This window comes from Xenopus laevis, chromosome 2S, assembly GCF_017654675.1.
Source record: "Xenopus laevis strain J_2021 chromosome 2S, Xenopus_laevis_v10.1, whole genome shotgun sequence".
Classification (NCBI taxonomy): Eukaryota; Metazoa; Chordata; class Amphibia; order Anura; family Pipidae; genus Xenopus; species Xenopus laevis.
This window is the reverse complement of record NC_054374.1, coordinates 147,796,321-147,817,919: the sequence shown is the minus strand read 5'-3', so window position 1 is coordinate 147,817,919 and position 21,599 is coordinate 147,796,321. Positions and strand designations below refer to the sequence as shown.

The 21,599-nt window shown below is 40.6% G+C and overlaps 1 protein-coding gene across 3 annotated transcripts in view; it reads left to right on the top strand.

Annotated features, from left to right (window-relative positions):
* wasf3.S (WAS protein family member 3 S homeolog) overlaps positions 1-21,135 on the top strand; it is a 61,162-nt gene extending 40,027 nt beyond the window's left edge. For all 3 annotated transcript variants that reach the window (XM_018250275.2, XM_018250276.2, XM_041584513.1), the window contains 6 exons: positions 5,056-5,209; positions 7,026-7,143; positions 11,049-11,224; positions 17,036-17,296; positions 19,060-19,427; positions 20,351-21,135. In XM_018250275.2, the coding sequence (XP_018105764.1) occupies positions 5,056-5,209; positions 7,026-7,143; positions 11,049-11,224; positions 17,036-17,296; positions 19,060-19,427; positions 20,351-20,508 (1,235 nt within the window). In that variant the 3' untranslated portion in view covers positions 20,509-21,135. The remainder of the gene's footprint in view (positions 1-5,055; positions 5,210-7,025; positions 7,144-11,048; positions 11,225-17,035; positions 17,297-19,059; positions 19,428-20,350) is intronic.
* The last annotated feature ends 464 nt before the right edge of the window (positions 21,136-21,599 follow it).

The following is a 21,599-nucleotide window of genomic DNA, read 5'->3' as shown; positions in this document are numbered from 1 at the left end:
TACAAGAGGGGATACTTTATTCTCTGTATATTTTACAAGAGGGGGTACTTTATTCACTATATAATACACAAAAGCCATGAATATCTTGTAAATTATATCCTTGTAAACGGTGAGTTCCGATGTTATCAGTTATAAACGGCGAGTTCTGATGTCATTTCTGTCACATGACTCACTGAAATTTGTGTATTATAAGTTCCCCCCAGTTATAAAATATGAGGATATTAGAAGTTACCTCGGAGTACTCCTCGGTAACTAATAATATCCTTATACTTTACAAGAGGGGGTACTTTATTCACTATATAATATACATCCTACGTTTAGACCTGTGCTGTTTTCTTTTTGTGTGTTGATTTGTTTCGTTAACACAATGAGAAACAGAATCAGCAGTTAACAAGAAAGTGCTTAGGCTCACAGAAACGTCTGTCTCCTATAATAATGAGAGCCTGCTTATTCTGCAATCTGCTAAATCCCCTCTCTCCCCGAATGGGAGACAGCTTTCTATGTGATACCTTTACAGGCTAGCAGGTATGAACCAGTATATTCTTGAACACATATGGAAAGCTGTATGTTGGGATGTATGTCAGTGGGTTACAATATTCATCACCATTTACCTTCCCCCACTGCAATGTGTGGCCCAGTGGAGAGAATAGTAGCCGTGCCCCTCCAGGGACATGGAAGGAATGTCTATTGGTAGTAGGTCCTGCTGTGTCCTGAACAACTGTGAACAGAGGACTCCAACTGCTTCCCTGCTTTAATGATGATTTAGAAGTGGGGGGTTACCAAAGAGCAGAGAAGATGGGGGAGGAATGGAAGATGCAATGTGAAAAAATAAAGAAAGTCTTACTGGTGCATTCTCTCTTTTATTAGAGAATAGTTAAAGAAGGGGCACCACTGTTATATACTGGCTGTATGCGGTAACCCTCGTTAAATAGGCGCTGGTTAAACAATAACAGCAACCCAAGAGCAACAATCCAGCATTTAGCCGGATATATCCTGATATATTTACATCTGGGAATATGATGATTATCTAATAATGTGAAGCATTCTTTCCACTTCTGATTTAAGGTGGCCATAGACGTAACAATTACGATCTTGAAGAAGAGTGAAAAAACTTCCATGTTTGGGAGGGCCATCTTAATAGAAATATAATACACAACAGCATAGATATCCTATAAATTATCAAAAGGTTGTATATTCTCAGCAACTTATCACCTTAAAAAAACACCTTAAAAAAGGACACAGCTGGGTACAATCACCAATTTGATATATTTTATATAGATAAGCACAGGCATTTTAGGGCTAGTCCACACGGGGAGATAGCGACGCGTTTGCGGTCGCGGCGACAAAGCGCCGCGACAGTCGCCGCGACCGGCGTAGGCGACAGTTTTGTATGGGCGCCTATGTAAAAACGCCTGTGCCAACCACACGAGGCGATGCGCTTTTCAACAGTTGCCTGAAAAAGCCTGGCGAGGCATTTTCAGGCGACTGTTGAAAAGCGCATCGCCTCGTGTGGTTAGCACAGGCGTTTTTACATAGGCGCCCATACAAAACTGTCGCCTGCGCCGGTCGCGGCGACTGTCGCGGCGCTTTGTCGCCGCGACCGCAAACGCGTCGCTATCTCCCCGTGTGGAATAGCCCTTAGAGGTTTTTAGTTAATTATTGGCAGCAGTGTAAACTCTTTTAAGTGATTCTAGAATACAAAGACACACGGGGTTTTACTTTACTTTTCTCTTTTTAAATTAATAAAATATATCCTATAAATTGTTAATTGTTTATTGGTTATAATTAGTGCTTATGGAAGCTTGTGCATTTATAGTGCAGGTATGGGACCTGTTATCCAGAATGCTTGGGACCTACAAATCTTTCCATAATTTGGATCTTCATACCTTAAAGGAGAACTAAACTCTAAAAATGAATAGGGCTAAAAAATTTTTTTATAAACTGAGCTTATTGCACCAGCCTAAAGTTTCAGCTTGTCAATAGCAGCAATGATCCAGGACTTCAAACTTGTCACAGGGGGTCACCATCTTGGAAAGTGTCTGTGACACTCACATGCTCAGTGGGCTCTGAGCAGCTGTTGAGAAACTAAGCTTAGGGGTCGTCACTAATTATCCAGCAGAAAATGAGGTTGGTCTGTAATATAAGCTGATGCTACAGGGCTGATTATTAAATTCTGATGCTAATTGCACTGGTTTCTGTGCTGCCATGTAACCAGCGCCGGATTCGCTGGGCGGGCGCCCCTAGGACGTGCAATCCGCGCGGTCCTAGCGCCCGCCCGCACTACCACACGCTGACGCAAAAGCCAGCGTGCGAGCGCCGGAGCACTGGGGAGCACAGGCTCCCCACAGAGCGGCTGGGCGGCATGCCGCCCCCAAAAATGTGCCGCCCTAGGCCCAGGCCTATGTGGCCTCGCCACAAATCCGGGCCTGCATGTAACAATAATCTGTATTAATTACTAATCAGCCTTATAGTGTGACATTTCTATTCTATGTGTACTGTATATTGTGAGTGGGTCCCTAAGCTCAGTAAGTGACAGCAGCACAGAGCATGTGCGTGAATCAGCAGAAAAGAAAATGGGGAGCTACTGGGGCATCTTTGGAGACACAGATAAGGCAGTGGTTGCCTTGGGCCACAAAAGCACAAAACATAATGATAATAATAACATTTCTAGCTACTTCTTTGGTTAAGCTTTAGTTCTCCTTTAAGTCTACTAGAAAATCATGTAAACATTATATAAACCTAATAGGCTGATTTTGCTTCCAATAAGGATTAATTATGTCTTAGTTGGGATCAAGTACAAGGTACTGTTTTATTATTACAGAGAAAAAGGGAATAATTTTTAGGATTATTTAGATAAAATTGAGTCTATAGGAGACGGCCTTTCCGTAATTAGGAGCTTTCTGGATAACTGGCTTCTGCATAACGGATCCCATAACTGTAGATAATGTACCTCCTTTGGTAAAATATGATGATATTAGAAGTCACTTTGGAGTTCTCTTACCTGTAAACACTCAGCCTTTAGCCTCTTTGTTTTTATGTGGTTATGGATAGGGATGTAGCGAACGGCGGAAAAAATGTTCGAACATATTCGCGAACTTGCGTCCAAAAATGCGAATGGTTCGCGAACGTCGCGAACCCCATAGACTTCAATGGGAAGGCGAATTTTAAAAGCTAGAAAAGACATTTCTGGCCAGAAAAATGATTTTAAAGTTGTTTAAAGGGTGCAACGACCTGGACAGTGGCATGCCAGAGGGGGATCAAGGGCAAAAATGTATCTGAAAAATACATTGTTGACACAGCGCTGCGTTTTGTGCTGTAAAGGGCAGAAATCACACTACGTCACTCAGGTGATGTTTCTGGACACGGAATGTGAAAAAGCTCACACAGCTAGGTGGCACTTGGTTAAAGACTGGGCAAACAATGCCTGCAAGGGCAACGTATACAGTAGTGGATACGGAATATATTATTGCTGCTGTAAAAACATCACTCAGGTGATGTTTACGGACACGGAATTATTATTGTTATTTAGACAGAATGTGAAAAAGCTCACACAGCTAAGCGGCAGTTGTTTGAAGAACACACTGGGCAAACAATGCCTGCAAGTGCACTACTATTGGTGCACTACTATGAAGAACAGCAAACAGCACTGGACACGTTAAAGAACAGTAAGATAAGTCAAATAAAAAAATATATATATATGTATATTAAAAAAAAAAATTACTCTGGTTGGTGCTGAACTACTAGGAGCAGCACACCAGTCCCACTCCCCAACACAGCTAGACTAATAGCACTGGGCTCTTACAGTAGCAAAGTAAAAAAACAAAAAAGAAAATAAAAGCAGTCCTTACAAGGACTATTGGGTTACAGGCAGCAGTCAGCAGATGAGAGATCAGCAGCAGGACAGCTGCCCACAGCAGCTACATACAGAGCACTGCAGTAGAAGGTAGATCACTAGCCAGCAAAGCTACCTAACCTAAAATGTCCCTCAAATCCCTGCAGAGTTCTGTCCCTACAATACAGAGCAGTATCAAGTAGATTACTAGCCAGCAAAGTTACTATCAACTGTCCCTCAAATCACTCAACAGCTCTCTCCCTACACTAGCTCTTCCAAGCACACACAGGCAGAATGAAAAAACGCTGCAGGGCTTCAGTTTATATATGGAAGGGGAGTGGTCCAGGGGGTGTGGGGGTGGTCCAGGAGGGAGAGCTTCCTGATTGGCTGCCATGTATCTGCTGGTCTGGGCTGAGAGGTCAAAAATAAGCGCCAGCTAATGCGAACCCAAATTGGTGAACGTCGCGCGACGTTCGCGAACATTCGGCGGACGTGAACGGCCGATGTTCGCGCAAATTAGTTTGCGGGCGAACAGTCCGCGACATCCCTAGTTATGGAACTCCTTGGTGTCTTATATAATAACCTAACATTAAATAACAGGGGCATAATATTCCCTATATAATCACCCTTATGCCTAGAAGCCTTCATCCTCCCATTCTTTCCCTTGGGACCTCAATTTTATGAGACGCAGTTGTGGGCACCCATTGTCAAGCAAAGTCTGCCTCTTAAATGCAAACTGGTTATTATGGACCTTATATGTTTTTTTGCATGCTGTCCTATTGAAAAACTTTTTGTAAGTGCCTTATAAGCTGACAACAGATGACTGTGATAGGTAGGAATATGGGAGAGATATTGAATGGCGGATATTTGATGTATACAGAGGGTATTGCCATGTGCGGTAAAGAGATGGTACCAAGTTTCTGAGAACTGCAGAATGTGAGCAATGTGAGTCGGTTTAGTAGCACAGAACCCAAGAAGATTTAGTGAAGTGGTTGGGGTAAATTTAAATGTACTGATTCACATCATTACAAAAAAAAAAAAAAAAACTAAAAGCAAATTGAGAAACATAATGATTTAATCCAAAAATATATTTGCTATATTTACTGGAATAGCCCATTTGCTAATCTTCTATTTGCACTTGAAAGCTGCGGTTAAAAACTTGTGAATTAGACTTTTGTTACAGTCTGACATTTGCTTTGAACGCCATGTTTTGTGTCTCACAGTGTCTCTGCAAGATATTAACATGCGGAAAGCATTTAAGAGTTCGACCACGCAGGACCAGCAGGTTGTCTCAAAGAACAGCATTCCAAGGCCGGTCAGAGATATATATAAGACGTGCGACAGACCTCCTCCTCTCGATATACTTTCAAAATACAGGTAAGTGGTGTGTGCCTTGATTGTATTTCCCAGTTCTACTGCTTCAAAAAAAAAAAAAAAGCTCCAAATCTTAAAAAGATGGTGTTGACCATACACTATAATTATTATTTAAAGAGGTTGCCAAATAAGGCCGCAATATCGGGCTAATCCGATCGTTCAGCCCTCGGGTCATAAGATTACTCTGATTGGAATAGGTTCCAACGGGATAAGGACCGCATTAACTATCTGATCGGACAGTAAAATCAAACCCGCCAGATAAACATCTGGTTGATTTTTGGCCAGATATCGGTCGGGTGGACCCGTCGGAGTGCCCCATACACGGGCAGATAAACTGCCAAATTGTTTTAAAGGACCTGAATTGGCAGCCTAGATCTGCCCATGTATTGGACTTAAAGGAAAGGTTAAAACTAAGTAAGCCTTATCAGAAAGGTCCACCTAAATATACTAGTAAACCCTCAGAGTAATGCTGCTCTGAGTCCTCTGTCAAAAGAAACACAGCATTTCTTTCCTTCTATTGTGTATACATGGGCTTCTGTTTTAGACTTCCTGCCTTCAGCTTAAACCTCATTGCCCTGGGCAAGAGCATGCTCAGTTTGCTCCTCTCCCCCCTCCCCTCCCTTCTCTGCTGTAATCTGAGCCCAGAGCTATAAGTGAGCAGGGAGAGACTCAGGCAGGAAGTCTTGTCACACCAAGCTAATACTGCAGCTGCTATTTTAATCAAACAGAGAGCTTCTAGAGCTTTTTACTTTGGTAAACATTCTACAGAATAAATATAGCATTCTAGTTTATTATTGCACCTAATCTATTGGCAATAAAATGCCTCCGTAGCTTTCCTTCTCCTTTAATACCAATGCTGGCAGACATATATATCATTTTCTACAAGCCTCTGAGAGCAGATTAAATAGAACGTGTTTTTATTACTAAAAAGTTACGGCATGAAAATTAGTATAGGCAAGGACTCCCCCCCCCCCTCACCCACCCCCAAACCAGCAGTACCTGCTCTTCATGAAAGGGACAAGCAATAGTGGTTGGTGGTGGCACAATCCTTCCATAGACCAATGTACTATTTTTATTTTTAATTAGCCTATGGAGGATTGCACCACCTCCAACACAGGAAAACAGTGTGGCTCCCACTGCTACCTGTCCCCTTCATGAACACCAGGTACTGTTGGGTTGGGGGTGGCTTTGGGGGGGGGGACTTGCCTATACTCATTTTCATGCCGCAACACTTTAGTAATAAGGACATGTTCCATATAAATCTGCTCTCAGAGGCTTTTAGAAAGTGATATCATGACCCAACAACAACAAGCGGAGGATCCTTTTGCTGTTTTGGGCAGTTACTCTGGTAAGTACCGCTCAGCTGGGGTGACTTTTTGCTAGTTAGATTTGCATGCCACAACTCTTTAGTAATACTGACTTATTGACGGTTCTTATGGATTTTCATAGGAACGCGTCATTGCCCCTTTAAGATGGACATACGATTCCGTTGTTTGCAGAGTTTACCAAATGAGCAGATCTTTACCTGATTTGGCCTAGGAAGACCCACCTACGTGGTTCTTGGTGGCATTTTCTAAACCACCTGATAATTTCTAAACAGAAGGGCCCCATACATAGGCCTATATGGCAACTTATCCTCTGCTCACAAATACATTCATAGTAGCTACGGCGAGTAAAGCAGGAATATTATTGAATACAATTATTAGTCCAGTTCTTATGGTGTAGATATTGAAATATTTCCCAAATAATCCCCGCTTTCTGTGTCGCAGAGATTGCATACGATAGATATATCTCAGCATGTTCACATGCATCTTTTCAGAGACGACAAAAAGGACAGTTTGAAGTTCTACACTGATCCGTCTTACTTCTTTGACCTTTGGAAAGAGAAAATGCTCCAGGACACTGAAGATAAAAGGAAAGAGAAAAGAAGACAGAAGGTAATACTTAGGGGCAGATTTATCAAGGGTCGAATTCAAATTACAAATTTTTTAGGGCATTGTTAAAATTCTATTTGAGTTTTTTTTTAAATTTTAATTAGATTTTCCAGATTCATCATACTCTGGCTCTTTAAAGGGGTTGTTCACCTTTAACTTTTAGTAGAGAGTGATATTCTGAGATAATTTGCAATTTGTTTTCATTTTTTATTATTGAAGGTTTTTGAGTTATTTAGCTTTTTATTCAGCAGCATTTTAAGCAGTCTGGTAACTAGGGCCCAAATGACCCTAGCAACCATGCATTGATTTGAATAAGAGACTGAAATATGAATAGCAGAGAGTCGGAATAGAAGGATCAGTAATAATAAGTAACAGTAACAATACATTTGTAGCCTTATAGAGCATTTGTTTTTTTAGAAGGGGACAGCGACGCCCATTTGAAAGCTGCAAAGAAACTGAAAAAAAAGACAAATAGCTATAAAACTATAAAAAATAAATAATGAAAACCAATTGAAGTTCTATAACATAATATTTGTTACCTTAATGGTGAACCACCCCTTTAAGAACTCGAATTCGACTATTCGAAACCTAAAACCTGCCGAATTGCTGTTTTAGTCAATTGGAGACGTTCTGGGATCAATGTGGAGTTGTTTGCAGCCTTCCTGATATCCGAATCGAGTTTTTAAAACTCCAATCAAATTCGATTCGAGTTTTCAGGTCGATCCCATTCACCCGAGTTTTGAAAATTCTTTTTTTTTTTTTTTTTAAATAAACTTCGATTGGTCGAATTTTGCATTCATGGGAGTTTATGAGAGTTTAAAAAAAATACTCCCATGAATTCGAAATTCGACCCTTGATAAATCTGCCCCTTACAAAAAAAAAAAACCACCCACTAAGTTCCCAACCTATGTTGCAATAGCATGTAAACCGGACCTACTGTGTAAGCGAATGGTACTCATCTGGCCAGTTCTGCACACGCTGTTAATATATTATTAGTTGCCTAGCGACGTCCAGTCAGATTTTTAGACATTTTAGGCTGCCGTCTTTGTTTTTAGTTCACTAGCGGCTCACGCTGTGTATGAACTGATATTATTTCATGTGAAGGGATGCAATATAACCTAAAGAGTTTGCTACGCTGTTAGGTCTGTCAGCTAGCTTTCATTAGAACTGCAGTTGTTACTGTCGTTTCTTCATATATTTAATATGATTAACTATCCGGTCAATGAAAAAAATAAACCTTCATAGGCAAGATATTCAGCCTGTGGCTCTGTCACTGTTGTTAATCTGCAGCCTCTGTTTGCTGTAATTGTGATGTGAAGTTTTAGTTCAGCAACAGCTTCACATGTAGATTTAAGATGCTCTTGTCCTTAAGTGGCTACAAATTGGGATTTCAGGAGATCTGATAGAATAGGGGTCATGGGGTAAAGGTCCCCATAAACGCAAAGATTTCTCTTGCTGAACTACTGATTTTAGCGAAGTCCGACCAATCCTTCGAAATTATCGTGCGGTTAGTGGGATTCAAACGATCGAACGTCTTACGATTTTTCGGCCGACATCTGTCAGAAAATTGATCGGCCAGGTTAAAAAATCTTTGTCGGTCCCAGTGCAATCTATCTATGTTTGCCGGGCCAAGCAGGCAGCTCCCCTTTGTTTTCCTGGCAAATTGGTCTTTTTAGTTGATGGAAAATTCGTACGATCGTCCTGAGATAATCGTGGTTAATTGCCATTGTACTAGTCATGAAGGAGAATAGCTATAGTAGACAGATCAATTGATTCAGGCAAGGCCCTCTGCATATCAGCAGCTCTTTATTACCACTATTGGAGCTTTTTTAAAAGGGATTGTTTACTTTAAATTAAACTTCTAGTGTGTATATATATATATATATATATATATATATATATATATATAGGTATAGATAGATATATATATATATATATATATATATATATATATATGCGTGTGTGATATTCTGAGACCATTTGCAATTGGTTTTCATTTTTTATTTGTGGTTTTTCATTTGTTTAGCTTTTTATTCAGCAGCTCTCCAGTTTGCACTTTCAACAATCTGGTTGCTAGGGTCCAAATTACTCTAGCAACCATACATTGATTTGAATAAGAGACTGGAATATAATTAGGGGAGGGTCTGGATAGAAATATGAGTAATAACAACACAGTTGTAACCTTACAAACCATTTGTTTTTTTAGATGTGGTCAGTAACCCCCATTTGAAAACTGGAAAGAGTCATAAGAAAGAGGAGGCAGCTCAAAGTATTAAAAAATAATAATAATAATACTTATTAGCCATTTTACAACACTAAAAAGTTAACTTAAATTTGAACAAAATGACGCAGAATAGTCAGGCTTCATTACATAGGTGCACATCTTTGATATCTGCATGGATTGTACCAAAGGTGTTTGTGTGATATTTGCATTTAGACATTTGAGTGGGATATGTTGATTGCCATTAGGGAAGACTGCGAAAAATGCTCCGGAATTTATGTCCCCTGGGAAATTATTTATAAAAAAGGAGAGCAGTAAAATCCTACACTCTCCAACTATTTGACAAAATTATTGTAATTAAAGGGGAACTCCACAAAAACATAACTTGAGCTTTTTGAAAAGTAAACATAATTTCAAGCAACTTTGCAATATACATCAGTTAAAAAATATGCAGACTTTTCATGATTGAATGGTTTCTGGCAGTTCCCTAAGCCCAGCCCCCTGCTCTCCTGCTGATCTGTCTGACTACTTTGCTGAGCTGGTTGACTACTGTTACTTTGTATCAACAGCCATCTGTCCTTAGCCTGCATCCTCCAAACCCCACAATTCCCTGCACATGTGATTTCAATAAGGAACAGAACATCCCAGTGCAATGCATTGTGGGTAATGTAGTTCCTGCATGCTGTCTGTAAGCTGTGGAGTAGTTGTTACAATTTGTAACATCAGTGTTACCTCCTCTCTCCTTCCCTGCCAGGATTTCAAATGATGCAGAAAGAGAAGAATTGTTAAACAGTTGGATTTCAGCATAGAAAATGGCATTTATTCACACTTTTTGAAGAAACAGGGACCTGTGATGGGCATATTAGGGGTTTCTGTGTTATGCGGGCTTCTTTATCAAATTATGGTTCCCCTTTAATAAATATATTTGTGCAAAAATTATTTTTAAAAAAAGTGAAATGTGCCAATACAATGAAGTTAGTGCTACGACTTCCAAATCAATTCTGTGCCATCACATCAATCAATTAATTAATTAATCGATGAATTCAACTATAATTAATCAATTATTCCAATTAATCATTGATAAAAAAAATGAATACATTAAAAGTGCGTGCGCTAAATTCAAATGCAATTGTTCCACTAAACTAGTGGATAATTGGTGAAAACAAATTAATTCAAGTGCCTGTGCTTAATAAATATACTAAAAAAGTGAGTTCATTACCTTACAATCACAAAAACCAGCAATTAGGAATTTTAGTTGTGAAAAGGAAAATAGTATAGAGGTGGAGCTGTCTCACAAACTCCTATTTGATTGTTTATCTCCCCTAGGAAATGTAAAATGGGGGTTCTACTGTAGTTTGGTTTTGTGTGTTTGCAGGAAAATCCTAATCATTTCTTGCAGAGTTACAACTCCCAGCACCCACCCACATCTGCAGTGAATGCTGGGAGTTGTAATTGTTTGACAGACACCAATATCGAGATGTGTTCCTCCAAAACGTACGCTGAATGTTTGTTTCCTGATACGCTGGATAATTGTAATGACTGATACAACTGCCCTTGATTTACAGAATCTAACTGGCACTTGCCATTGCTGTCAGTTTATGCATTAGGCCTTCGCTTGCCTCTCTCTAATGAATGATGTCTTTCTCTTTGCCTGTTGGATGGCTCCGTTCTTCTCTTTGCACGTCAGGAACAGAAGCAAGTGGATGGCACGACTCGGGAAGTAAAAAAGGTTAGGAAAGCCAGAAACCGGCGCCAAGAGTGGAACATAATGGCGTACGATAAAGAGCTTCGACCCGACAACAGGTTGTCTCCGAATGTGTTCCAAGCAGCATCTTCCGAGGGATCTCTGTCCCCTGATACTAGGTCTGTACCATGTCCGACTGTCTCTTCTTTAGAACACAACTGCTGTGTTATACTCTGTAGCGCTACACACACTGTGAAGTCCAGGTGATGCCCATGTAGGCTCAGTTACATAGATCTACCACATTCAATATCACTGTTGATATACATGGTACAGTTTGCAGATAAACATCAGTCCATATCTTAAAGGGATACTGTTATGAAAAAAATTGTTTTTTTTCCAAAATGCAAAATTAATAGTGCTGCTCCAGTAGACTTCTGCACTGAAATCAGTTTTTCAAAAGAGCAAACAGATTTTTTTATATTTAATTTTGAAATTGGAAATGGGGCAAGGCATATTGTCAGTTTCCCAGCTGCCTTCAGTCATGTGACTTGTGTTCTGATAAACTCTAGTCACTCTTTACTGCTGTACTGCAAATCGGAGTGATGTCACCCCCCCTCCCAGCAGCCTAACAACAGAACAGTGGGAAGGTAACCAGATAGCAGCTCCCAAACACAAGATAACAGCTCCCTGGTAGATCAGTAGTAAAAATCCATGTCCCACTGTGACACATTCAGTTACATTGAGTTGGAGAAACACAGCCTGTCAGAAAGCAGTTCCATCCTGAAGTACTGGCACTTGCCTTTCATTCTCCTTTTAGTGACAGTCTTACCTAGGGTTGCACTGTGCATTTTCTTCTCTTTCTATAATTTGTACAGGTCAGGAAAGTTCCCTTCAGGAGATGCTTTTATTGCAGGTAATAGGAAAAAATCCAGAAGCACACCAAAAAAATGTTGCTTTACCTATTTCACTAAAGTAACAATTTTTTGGTGTGCCTCTGGATTTTTTCCTATACTGACCTTGCACTGTCCCCGTGCAAGGAGGGGGACTTCTTGTTGAGCACCCACCACTTCCAACAAGTGGAAACTTTGCAGGTTGAGCACTCCATTATAGTGCATCACTATTTACTGCAGGTAATGTGCATTCATCAGCACCCAAATGAAAAGAAGTGGTATCAATTTGTGTATATCTCTTAACCTTAGGGAAGGATATCCACACATAATATATTTAAATATATGTTGTGAATAAAGTACCCCTTATTGTAAAATATAAGGATATTCTAAGTTACCAAGGCGTTCTATGACCATATAAAAGAAAAGCACAAGGCCAAAGCTGGAACTCCTAAGTTACTTCTAATCTTCTTATATTTTACAATAAGCGGTACTTTATTTATTATAATACACACGTTTTAGTGAGTTATGTGACAAAAATTACATCACTACTCACCGTTTATAACTGATGACATCACTAGTCACCGTTTATAAGGATATTATTTACAAGATATTCATGGCTTTTGTGTATTATAAATATATACACTACAGTCATATGAAAAAGTTTGGGAACCCCTCTCAGCCTGCATAATTACCTCCACTTTCAACAAAAAAGATAACAGTGGTATGTCTTTCATTTCCCAGGAACATCTGAGTACTGGGTGTTTTCTCAACAAAGATTTTTAGCGAAGCAGTATTCAGTTGTATGAAATGAAATCAAGTGTAAAAAACTGTCTGTGGAAAAATTTGGGTACCCTTGTAATTTTACTAATTTGAATGTAGCTGCTCAATACCGATTACTGGCAACTCCAAATATGTTGGATTAGCTTGTTAAGCCTTGAACTTCATAGGCAGGTGTGTCCAATCATGAGCAAAGGTATTTAAGGTGGCCAATTGCAAGTTGTGCTTCTGTTTGAATCTCCTCTGAAAAGTGACAGCATGGGATCCTCAAAGCAACTCTTAAAAGATTTGAAAATAAAGATTGTTGTACAAAAAGCTAGCTTAGAGGTTTAAACTGTCCGTTTCAACTGTAAGGAATGCAATCAGGAAATGGAAGGCCACAGGCACAGTTGCTGTAAAACCCAGGTCTGACGGGCCAAGAAAAATACAGGAGCGGCATATGCGGAGAATTGTGAGAATGGTTACAGACAACCCAAAGATCACCTCCAAAGACCTGCAAGAACATCTTGCTGCAGATGGTGTATCTGTACATCGTTCTACAATTCAGCACAATTTGCACAAAGAACATCTGTATGGCAGGGTGATGAGAAAGAAGCCCTTCCTGCACTCACACCACAAACAGTCGCTTGTTGTATGCAAAAGCTCATTTAGACAAGCCACTGTCATTTTGGAACAAAGTGCTTTGGACTGATGAGATAAAAATTGAGTTATTTGGTCATAACACAAAGCGCTTAACATGGAGGAAGAAAAACACCGCATTCCAAGAAAAACTCCTGCTACCTACTGTCAAATTTGGTGGAGGTTCCATCATGCTGTGGGGCTGTGTGATTAGTTCAGGGACTGGGGCCCTTGTTAAAGTCAAGGGTCGGATGAATTCAACCCAATATCAACAAATTCTTCAGGATAATGTTCAAGCATCAGTCACAAAGTTGAAGTTACGCAGGGGTTGGATATTCCAACAAGACAATGACCCTAAACACACTTGGAAATCTACAAAGACATTTATGCAGAGGGAGAAGTACAATATTCTGGAATGGCCATCACAGTCCTCCGACTTGAATATCATGGAAAATCTATGGGATGATTTGAAGCAGGGTGTCCATGCTCGGCAGCCTTCAAATTTAACTGAACTGGAGACATTTTTTATGGACGAATTGTCAAAAATACCGCCATCCAGAATCCAGACACTCATCAAAGGCTATAGGAGGCGTCTAGAGGCTGTTACATTTGCAAAAGGAGGCTCAACTAAGTATTGATGTAATATCTCTGTTGGGGTGCCCAAATTTATGCACCTGTCTAATTTTGTTATGATGCATATTGCACATTTTCTGTTAATCCAATAAGTTTTATGTCACTGCTGAAATACTACTGTTTCCATAAGGCAAGTTATATATGAAAATGAAGCTGCTACTTTGAAAGCTCAGTCAATGATAAACAAAACTCCGAAGAATTGAGAGGGGTTCCCAAACTTTTTCATATGACTGTATGTATGACATAGCTATGACTGCTCTGTCAATTTTCTTCTTCTGCTGTCTGTAATGAATAGCACCCACCAGAAGCCACATCAGAAAATGTGGTGAACTGGTTGCTGGATTTGAAATGAATGAACGGGAAACTTCTTTCTCATTATAAACAGAAACTGTGTGTTGTCGTCTAACGCACAAGGCCATTGTACTGTTCCACGTGCATCAGCCAGTCACATTCAGTTTGCTGAGCACCATAACAGTGCAATATTGTTGAAGGATGGAATGTGATCTGGATACAACTGTATGTGAATTGCAGGCAGTTTTCATTAAAGTCAAGTCGCGTTTTCCAGTAAGTACTCAGAGTGCGGTTCATTGGACGGGTTCTTGTCAAGCCGATTGCAGAAAGAGCATGAAATGACAGTTAGATCTGAGCATTCACATGGTCCCATATGTTCTGCTTCACACTAGTCTTCATTTTGCCTCTGTAGCACTTCTACAGCTTCTCCTCTCCCACAGCTGTGAGCTTGGCACCCTTCTTCTTTAGTTCTTTCTCAATTAGTAATGACATCTTATCTTTGGGTCAGATGCAAGGGGCCATCGGTTAAATTGTAAATGATTGTGGTTTCAAATGGCATTTTGGAATCTTGTCCTATCAGAAGGCATGTTTATTTCAGCGAGCTGTTCAGATGATGGGGAAGGAATCTAAGCAATATGTAAGAGAATGTGTAAGATTTGAAGCAAAAGAAAGAGGGTTCTCCAGAATATCAATATAGATATAAATTGCTCACCAAGTAAATCAGGTGGTCCAGGTGCACCAGCCCCAACCCCTCGGCTTCAAGGAGCGGCAACCCAGTATATGTAAAAAAATAATCCATAGGGCTGAGGTATCCATAGCCCATGATTAAGTGCCCCTAAAGTACGAAACGCGTTGGGCCCATGGAGATATCACATTTTTCACTTCAACTACTAAATACAGCTTTTTACTTTATTTTTAGGCCCTGTGGATTGAGAGAATATAGAGAATATTTAAGCACATGTGTCCAGTATAAGCACTGCTGCTATCTTGCTGTTGCTGCCCATCAAGCCCTAAAATCTGCCCCTGAGCCCTATAATCGCCCCCCAAGACCTATAATCTGCCCGAGCCCTATTATCTACCCCTGAGCCTTATCAGCCCCTGAGCCCTATTATCTCCCCCAGAGCCCTATAATCTGCCCCCCAAACCATATAATCTGCCCCCCTAAATCCTATAAACTGGCCCCAGAGCCCTATAACCTGCCCCAGAGCCCTATAATCTGCCCCACAAGCCCTATAAACGGAACCCCGAGGCCTATAAACTGCCCCTGCGCCCTTTAATCTGCCCCTGAGCCCTATTATCTCCCCCAGAGCCATATAATCTGCCCCCTGAGTCCTTTAAACTGCCCTCAGAGCCCTATAACCTGCCCCAGAGCCCAATAACCTGCCCCAGAGCCCTATAATCTGCCCCACGAGCCCTATAAACTGAACCCGAGGCCTATAAACTGCTCCCAGAGCCCTATAAACTGCCCCCGCGCCCTATAATCTGCCCCTGAGCCCTATTATCTGCCCCCGAGCCCTATAAACTGCCCCCAAGCCCTGTAAAGTGCCTCGTTGCTTTGCATGGTACCAGAACGAGTTTGTAAACTTCTAATTGTGAAAAATGAAAACCTGTTCGGGTGTTCTTGGTGTCCAGACTTTTCCAGCTGGGTGAGCAGTGTTTCAGATGCATCCGGCACAAAAGAAATATGGAGTGCCAGATGCATCAGGAAGGTCTGTCCTGTCCCTGCAATGTGCATTGTATTCAGCGGAGTGCTCGTACTAAACTGCTGCTCAGCGTGGTTTAGAAAGTCAGCTTGTTACTAAATATCCCTTCCAGATTAAAGTGATTGTTCATCTTTAAATTAACTTTTAGTATGACGTAGAGGGTGATATTCTGTTTTCATGTTTTATTATTTGTTTTTGAGTTAACTTTTTATTCAGCAGCTCTCCAGTTTGCAATTTCAGCAATCTGGTTGCTAGGGTCCAAATTACCCTAGCAACCACACATTGATTTGATTAAGAACTGTAATATGAATACATAGTAAGTTAAATTGAAAAAAAGACACGTCCATCAAGTTCAAGCTTTTAACGCTATATATAACCTGCCTAACTGCCAGTTGATCCAGAGGATGGCAAAAACACCTTTTTAAAGCCTCTCCAATTTGCCTCAGAGGGGGACCTGAATACAAAGAGGAGTAATAAAAAGTAGCAATAACAATACATTTGTAGCCTTACACAGCACTTGTTTCTTAGATGGGGCAGTGACCCCCATTTGAAATCCGGAAAGAGTCAGAAGAAAAAGGCAAACAATTTAAAAACTATAACATAAAAATAATGTAGACCATTGAAATGATATTAAAAATTAACTTAAAGGTGAACCACCCCTTTAACCCTGACTATCTGTTTAATAGGGGTCCTTATTTTAACAGGCGTCTGCCTATGGGAAGCCTGATACTGTTGTTGCTACATTTGCTTGTATCACACACATTCATTACTTTAGCTGTTCACATATCTCTAAATCCCACTGCCATTATTAAACCTCACATTTACAGGATCAGTATCATTAGCAGAGTATTTTCAATTTGTTCCAGTTTAGTTGCAAGGGCAGCTCTGCTTCAGTTCCATGTTTATCAGCACATCTGTAAATCAAAGTGTCTATTAAAATAAGGATTACAGGGGATGTCTGGAGCGCTTGTAGACTATCAGAATTCTAGCCTGGCTATTACTTTATTTATTTAACATACAGTTCACAATTTTCCAAATAAATATTCTTTTTTTTTTTTTATTCCCATTTTCCTCTCAGGTCTCATATATCAGATGTTACAGAATACTCCTATCCTGCAACTCCCAACCACTCCATCCATCACCCCATGACACCGACCTATGTGGGATCAGTAGAGCCTCAGCATCACATGGGCAGTAGCCAAGCCAATGATCATGACTATAGATCTGCCTCTGGGACTCTGAGACATGGCACCTTAAATAGACCTCAGCAGCCTCCTCCACCCCCACCAGCAGCCGTGGATGGGACAAGCCCAGTCCCCATTGTATCGGCTAATGGCAGGTAAGTCACACTGCAAGTACAAAATCATCTGCTTTTATTTTTCCACCAACAGCTTTAGGGTTTGGTATTTATTTTTTCAAGTGTTTACCTCCCCTCACACTCCCTCTCATCCAGTGTTTACCTCCCCTCTCATTCCCTCTGATCCGATGTTAACCTCCCCTCACACTCCCTCTCATTGAGTGTTTACCTCCCCTCACACTCCCTCTGATCCAGTGTTTACCTCCCCTCACACTCCCTCTGATCCAGTGTTTACCTCCTCTATCACTCCCTCTGATCCATGGGCGACTCCATCTGATCCATGGGCCACTCCCTCTGATCCGGTGTTTACCTCCTCTCTCACTCTCCCTGATCCGACGTTTAATTCTCCTCTCACTCCCTCTGATCTGGTGTTTACCTTCCCTCTGATCCGGTGTTCACCTCCCCTCACGCTCTCTCTGATCCAGTGTTTACCTCCCCTCACACTCCCTCTGATCCTGTATTTACCTCCCCTCTCACTCTCTGATCCGGTGTTTACCTCCCCTCTCACTCCCCCTGATCCGATGTTTACATCCCCTATCAACCCCTCTGATCCATGGGCCACTCCAAAGGAATTGCTTTTTATTATTATTGCTTTTTATACCAGGACAGTGAAACAGAGGAAATGTATGACTTGTACCTGTGCATAATTATCAGATGCAAGATTTATGCTGAATGTATGGTTACCAGATGATCCCTATAAACCCAGACTCAAATACAGTCATCGTGCTACATGGCTAGTCATCATTCAGGGTCGATGTGCTTTCTCTGCAGAACTATTAGAACGGAAAATTTTAAGTTAGGGCAAAAAGTTGGGTGCACATGGAAAGACCCCACTTCCTTAGTAGCACCACAGGTAAATGGGTAAAACAAGCATGTGTACATGATTTTATTTATATCACCACCCTATTTACTTTGCAAATCAGAATACAAAATACATACCATTCAAATGGCAAAAAATGTTGAAATAGACAAAGCAGATACATATATTGCAAAGAGGTTTCTCCTTATTTGCCAATTTTTAATTAAAGGGGAACTATCATGAAAATTGTATATAAGCTTCAGCATATTGAAATAAGAAACTTTCTAAATACAATCAATTAAACATTCTTCATGATTTCTGAAATAATCCAGTTATTGTTCACCATCCCTCTCTCAGCATCTGTTTCTCTTCCTTCTGTCTTTATGCAGCAGTTGGGTGTCAGATATTTATTGACAGTTACATCCAATATATTTTATAGAGGGGGCTTCATTTCCTTGCAGATGAATTAGAGCTCACTCAAATAACTGATTCCAGTACAAACAAAATCTGCCCACAAATCCTACATGTAGAGAGACATGATGTCTGGTGATTTTAATATAGTGAGCTCTAATACATCTTCTAGGCAAAAGGTGCCCTATAAGATATATTGGATCTAACTGTCAATGAATATCTGACACCCAACTCCTGCATGAAGAGAGAATGAAGCAAAAACCAGATGCTGAGGAGGGATAGTGAAGATAAAGCTTGATTATTTCAGGAAAGATACAGAATATTGAATTGATTGTATTTACCAAGTTTCTTATTTCAGTGTGATGAAGCTTATAATACATTTTCATTTTTGCGATAGTTCCCCTTTTAATTAAGGATATTAATGAAATATTCCTAATAGAAATTTGGAGTTATTTGTTTGCTCAGTTTATTGTTGCAGGTTTGTATGATGAATGACCAAATTTGCTCAAATATTCATTTTGATTTTGTTCCTTAGGCGGGTGCTTCCTCCTCAGATGATGGAGTATTACCCCACAGGATCACCTCCGCCACCACCACCATTAATTCCTTCTGCTCAAACGGCTTTTGTTAGCCCCCTGCATCACACCCTGCCTTCATCTCCAGCAGCACAGATTTCTGGATCTGCATATGCCCCCTCTCCACCTCCTGGTGGCATAATCACTTCAGCATCTCCTGGACCTCCTCCACCACCACCACCGCCGGGTCCTCCAGCATTTGCCCAGTCTCTCACATCATCTCCAATGCATTTTGCCAGAGTTTTAGAAGCTAAAAGACTCGACGGTGCGCAGTTACTTGGACTGACCAGCGATGCTCGCAGTGATCTTCTTTCTGCTATTCGGATGGGTAATATTCATGTAGAACTTCTACTGGTCATAGGGATGTGTGGCATGGGTTTGTTTTAGTAGTTGTTTCTAGGGATGCACCGAATCCACTTTTTTTTGAACCTCCGAATCCTTCACAAAAGATTCGACTGAATACCGAACCAAATCCTAATTTGCATATGCATCCCTAGTTGTTTCTATCAAATCACTTATAACCAGTGTAATCATTGTGTTCCATAACCAAACAAAACTCAGTTTCTAGACCCAAAATTTACAAAGTGACATCTCTTTTGAATATCCAAGTTGTCAGCCACTTAAAGGAGAGGGAAAGGTTAAAACTAAGTAAGCCTTATCAGAAAGGTCCATCTAAATATACCAGTAAACCCCCAAAGTAGTGCTGTTCTGAGTCCCCTGTCAAAAGAAACACAGCATTTCTTTCCTTCTATTGTGCACTCATGGGTTTCTGTATCAGACTTCCTGCCTTCAGCTTAAACCTCATTGCCCTGGGCAAGAGCATGCTCAGTTTGTTCCTCTCCCCCCACCCCTCCCTTCTCTACTGTAATCTGAGCCCAGAGCAGGGAGAGACTCAGGCAGGAAGTGATGTCACACCATGTTAATACTGCAGCTGCTATCCTAAACAAACAGAGACTTTCTAGAGCTTTATACTCAGGTATGGTAAAACATTCTACAGAATAAATATAGCATTCTAGCTTGCACTATTGCAGCTTATCTATTCACAATAAAATGCCTCCGTAGCTTTCCTTCTCCTTTAACTCACATATTTACCACAGTACAGATTAGTTTGTTTGTGGGGGGCTAAGTTTGGTTGGCTTAAAACCAGTGCTTTAAAAACCTGATTTTAACAAGTCCCGCTGAAAAAGTTGCGTCTTGCATCTCAGGAAAAATGTCTAAAGCCTAATAGCAGCTGTCATTCTTCATTCACAGGCATTCAGTTAAAGAAAGTGCAAGAGCAGCGAGAGCAAGAAGCCAAGCGGGAGACCGTTGGAAATGACGTTGCCACCATCCTATCCAGACGCATTGCGGTGGAGTACAGCGATTCTGAGGATGAGTCGGAACTTGATGAAAACGACTGGTCTGACTGAGAATCAGAAAGCGTTTCATTACAGAGGGGGTTGTTTTCTGTATGGGATAAGTCTGGAACATGCGTTTGTCACCACTTTCAGCTCTTTCTCTTATGTTTCCTGAAGTGCGGCACAATAGGATCTCAGGGATACAGATAAGAACACACATTTCCACTAGATGAAACTACCCTGTAGCCCATGCAATTTAGACTTTAATATAAGAGTTAGTATTATTTTGCTTTTTATACCCCCAGAATTGGATCGTGTGTGTCTAGAGCCTCTGGGCAGTACCACAGGTACAATAGATGAGCTGCTCTGTGGATAGATACAGTATATTACATTGTAACAAATGTATTAGGGGGGAATTCACAAAAGTGTCGGGAACGAAAAAATGACGTAGAAAGTGTCGTAGTAACAGCCGATAAATTCACACAGCATTTACCCGTCAATTTTCCGGCGTGTACGTCACTTTTGAAATAGTGTCTTTAAAAGTGCCCGTGGGTTTTTTTCTGCGCCACTTTTCCCGACATTCTTATGAATTGCTCGTAAACTCATTTGTTTTGCTGACAATTTTTCCGACAAATTAGGCTCTCCAAAATGAAAATGTCGGTCCAATTGTCTTTTGAAAACACTAGGTAAAATGTTGTCTGTCCGACGAAAAGATATTCCTCATTTTAGAAAATTGTCGGACTTACAAAACATTCAGAGACAGTAACATCTGCCTTTGTGAATTTACCGTTTGTGCGACATTTTACAAATTTGTCGACCGCCACTTCTGGGTTACTTATTTTACCGACACTTTTGTGCATTCCCCACATAATGTTGATACTGTATATGCCTGATCTAAATCAATGGGGGGAATTTACAAAACCGTCGGTAAAATAAGTAGCCCAGAAGTGGCGGTCGACAAATTTGTAAAATGTCGCACAAACGGTAAATTCACAAAGGCAGATGTTACTGTCTCTGAATGTCTCGTAAGTCCGACAATTTTCTAAAATGAGGAATATCTTTTCTTCGGACAGACAACATTTTACTGAGTGTTTTCAAAAGACAATTGGGCCGACATTTTCATTTGGAGAGATAAATGTGTCGGAAAAATTGCAATTCATAAA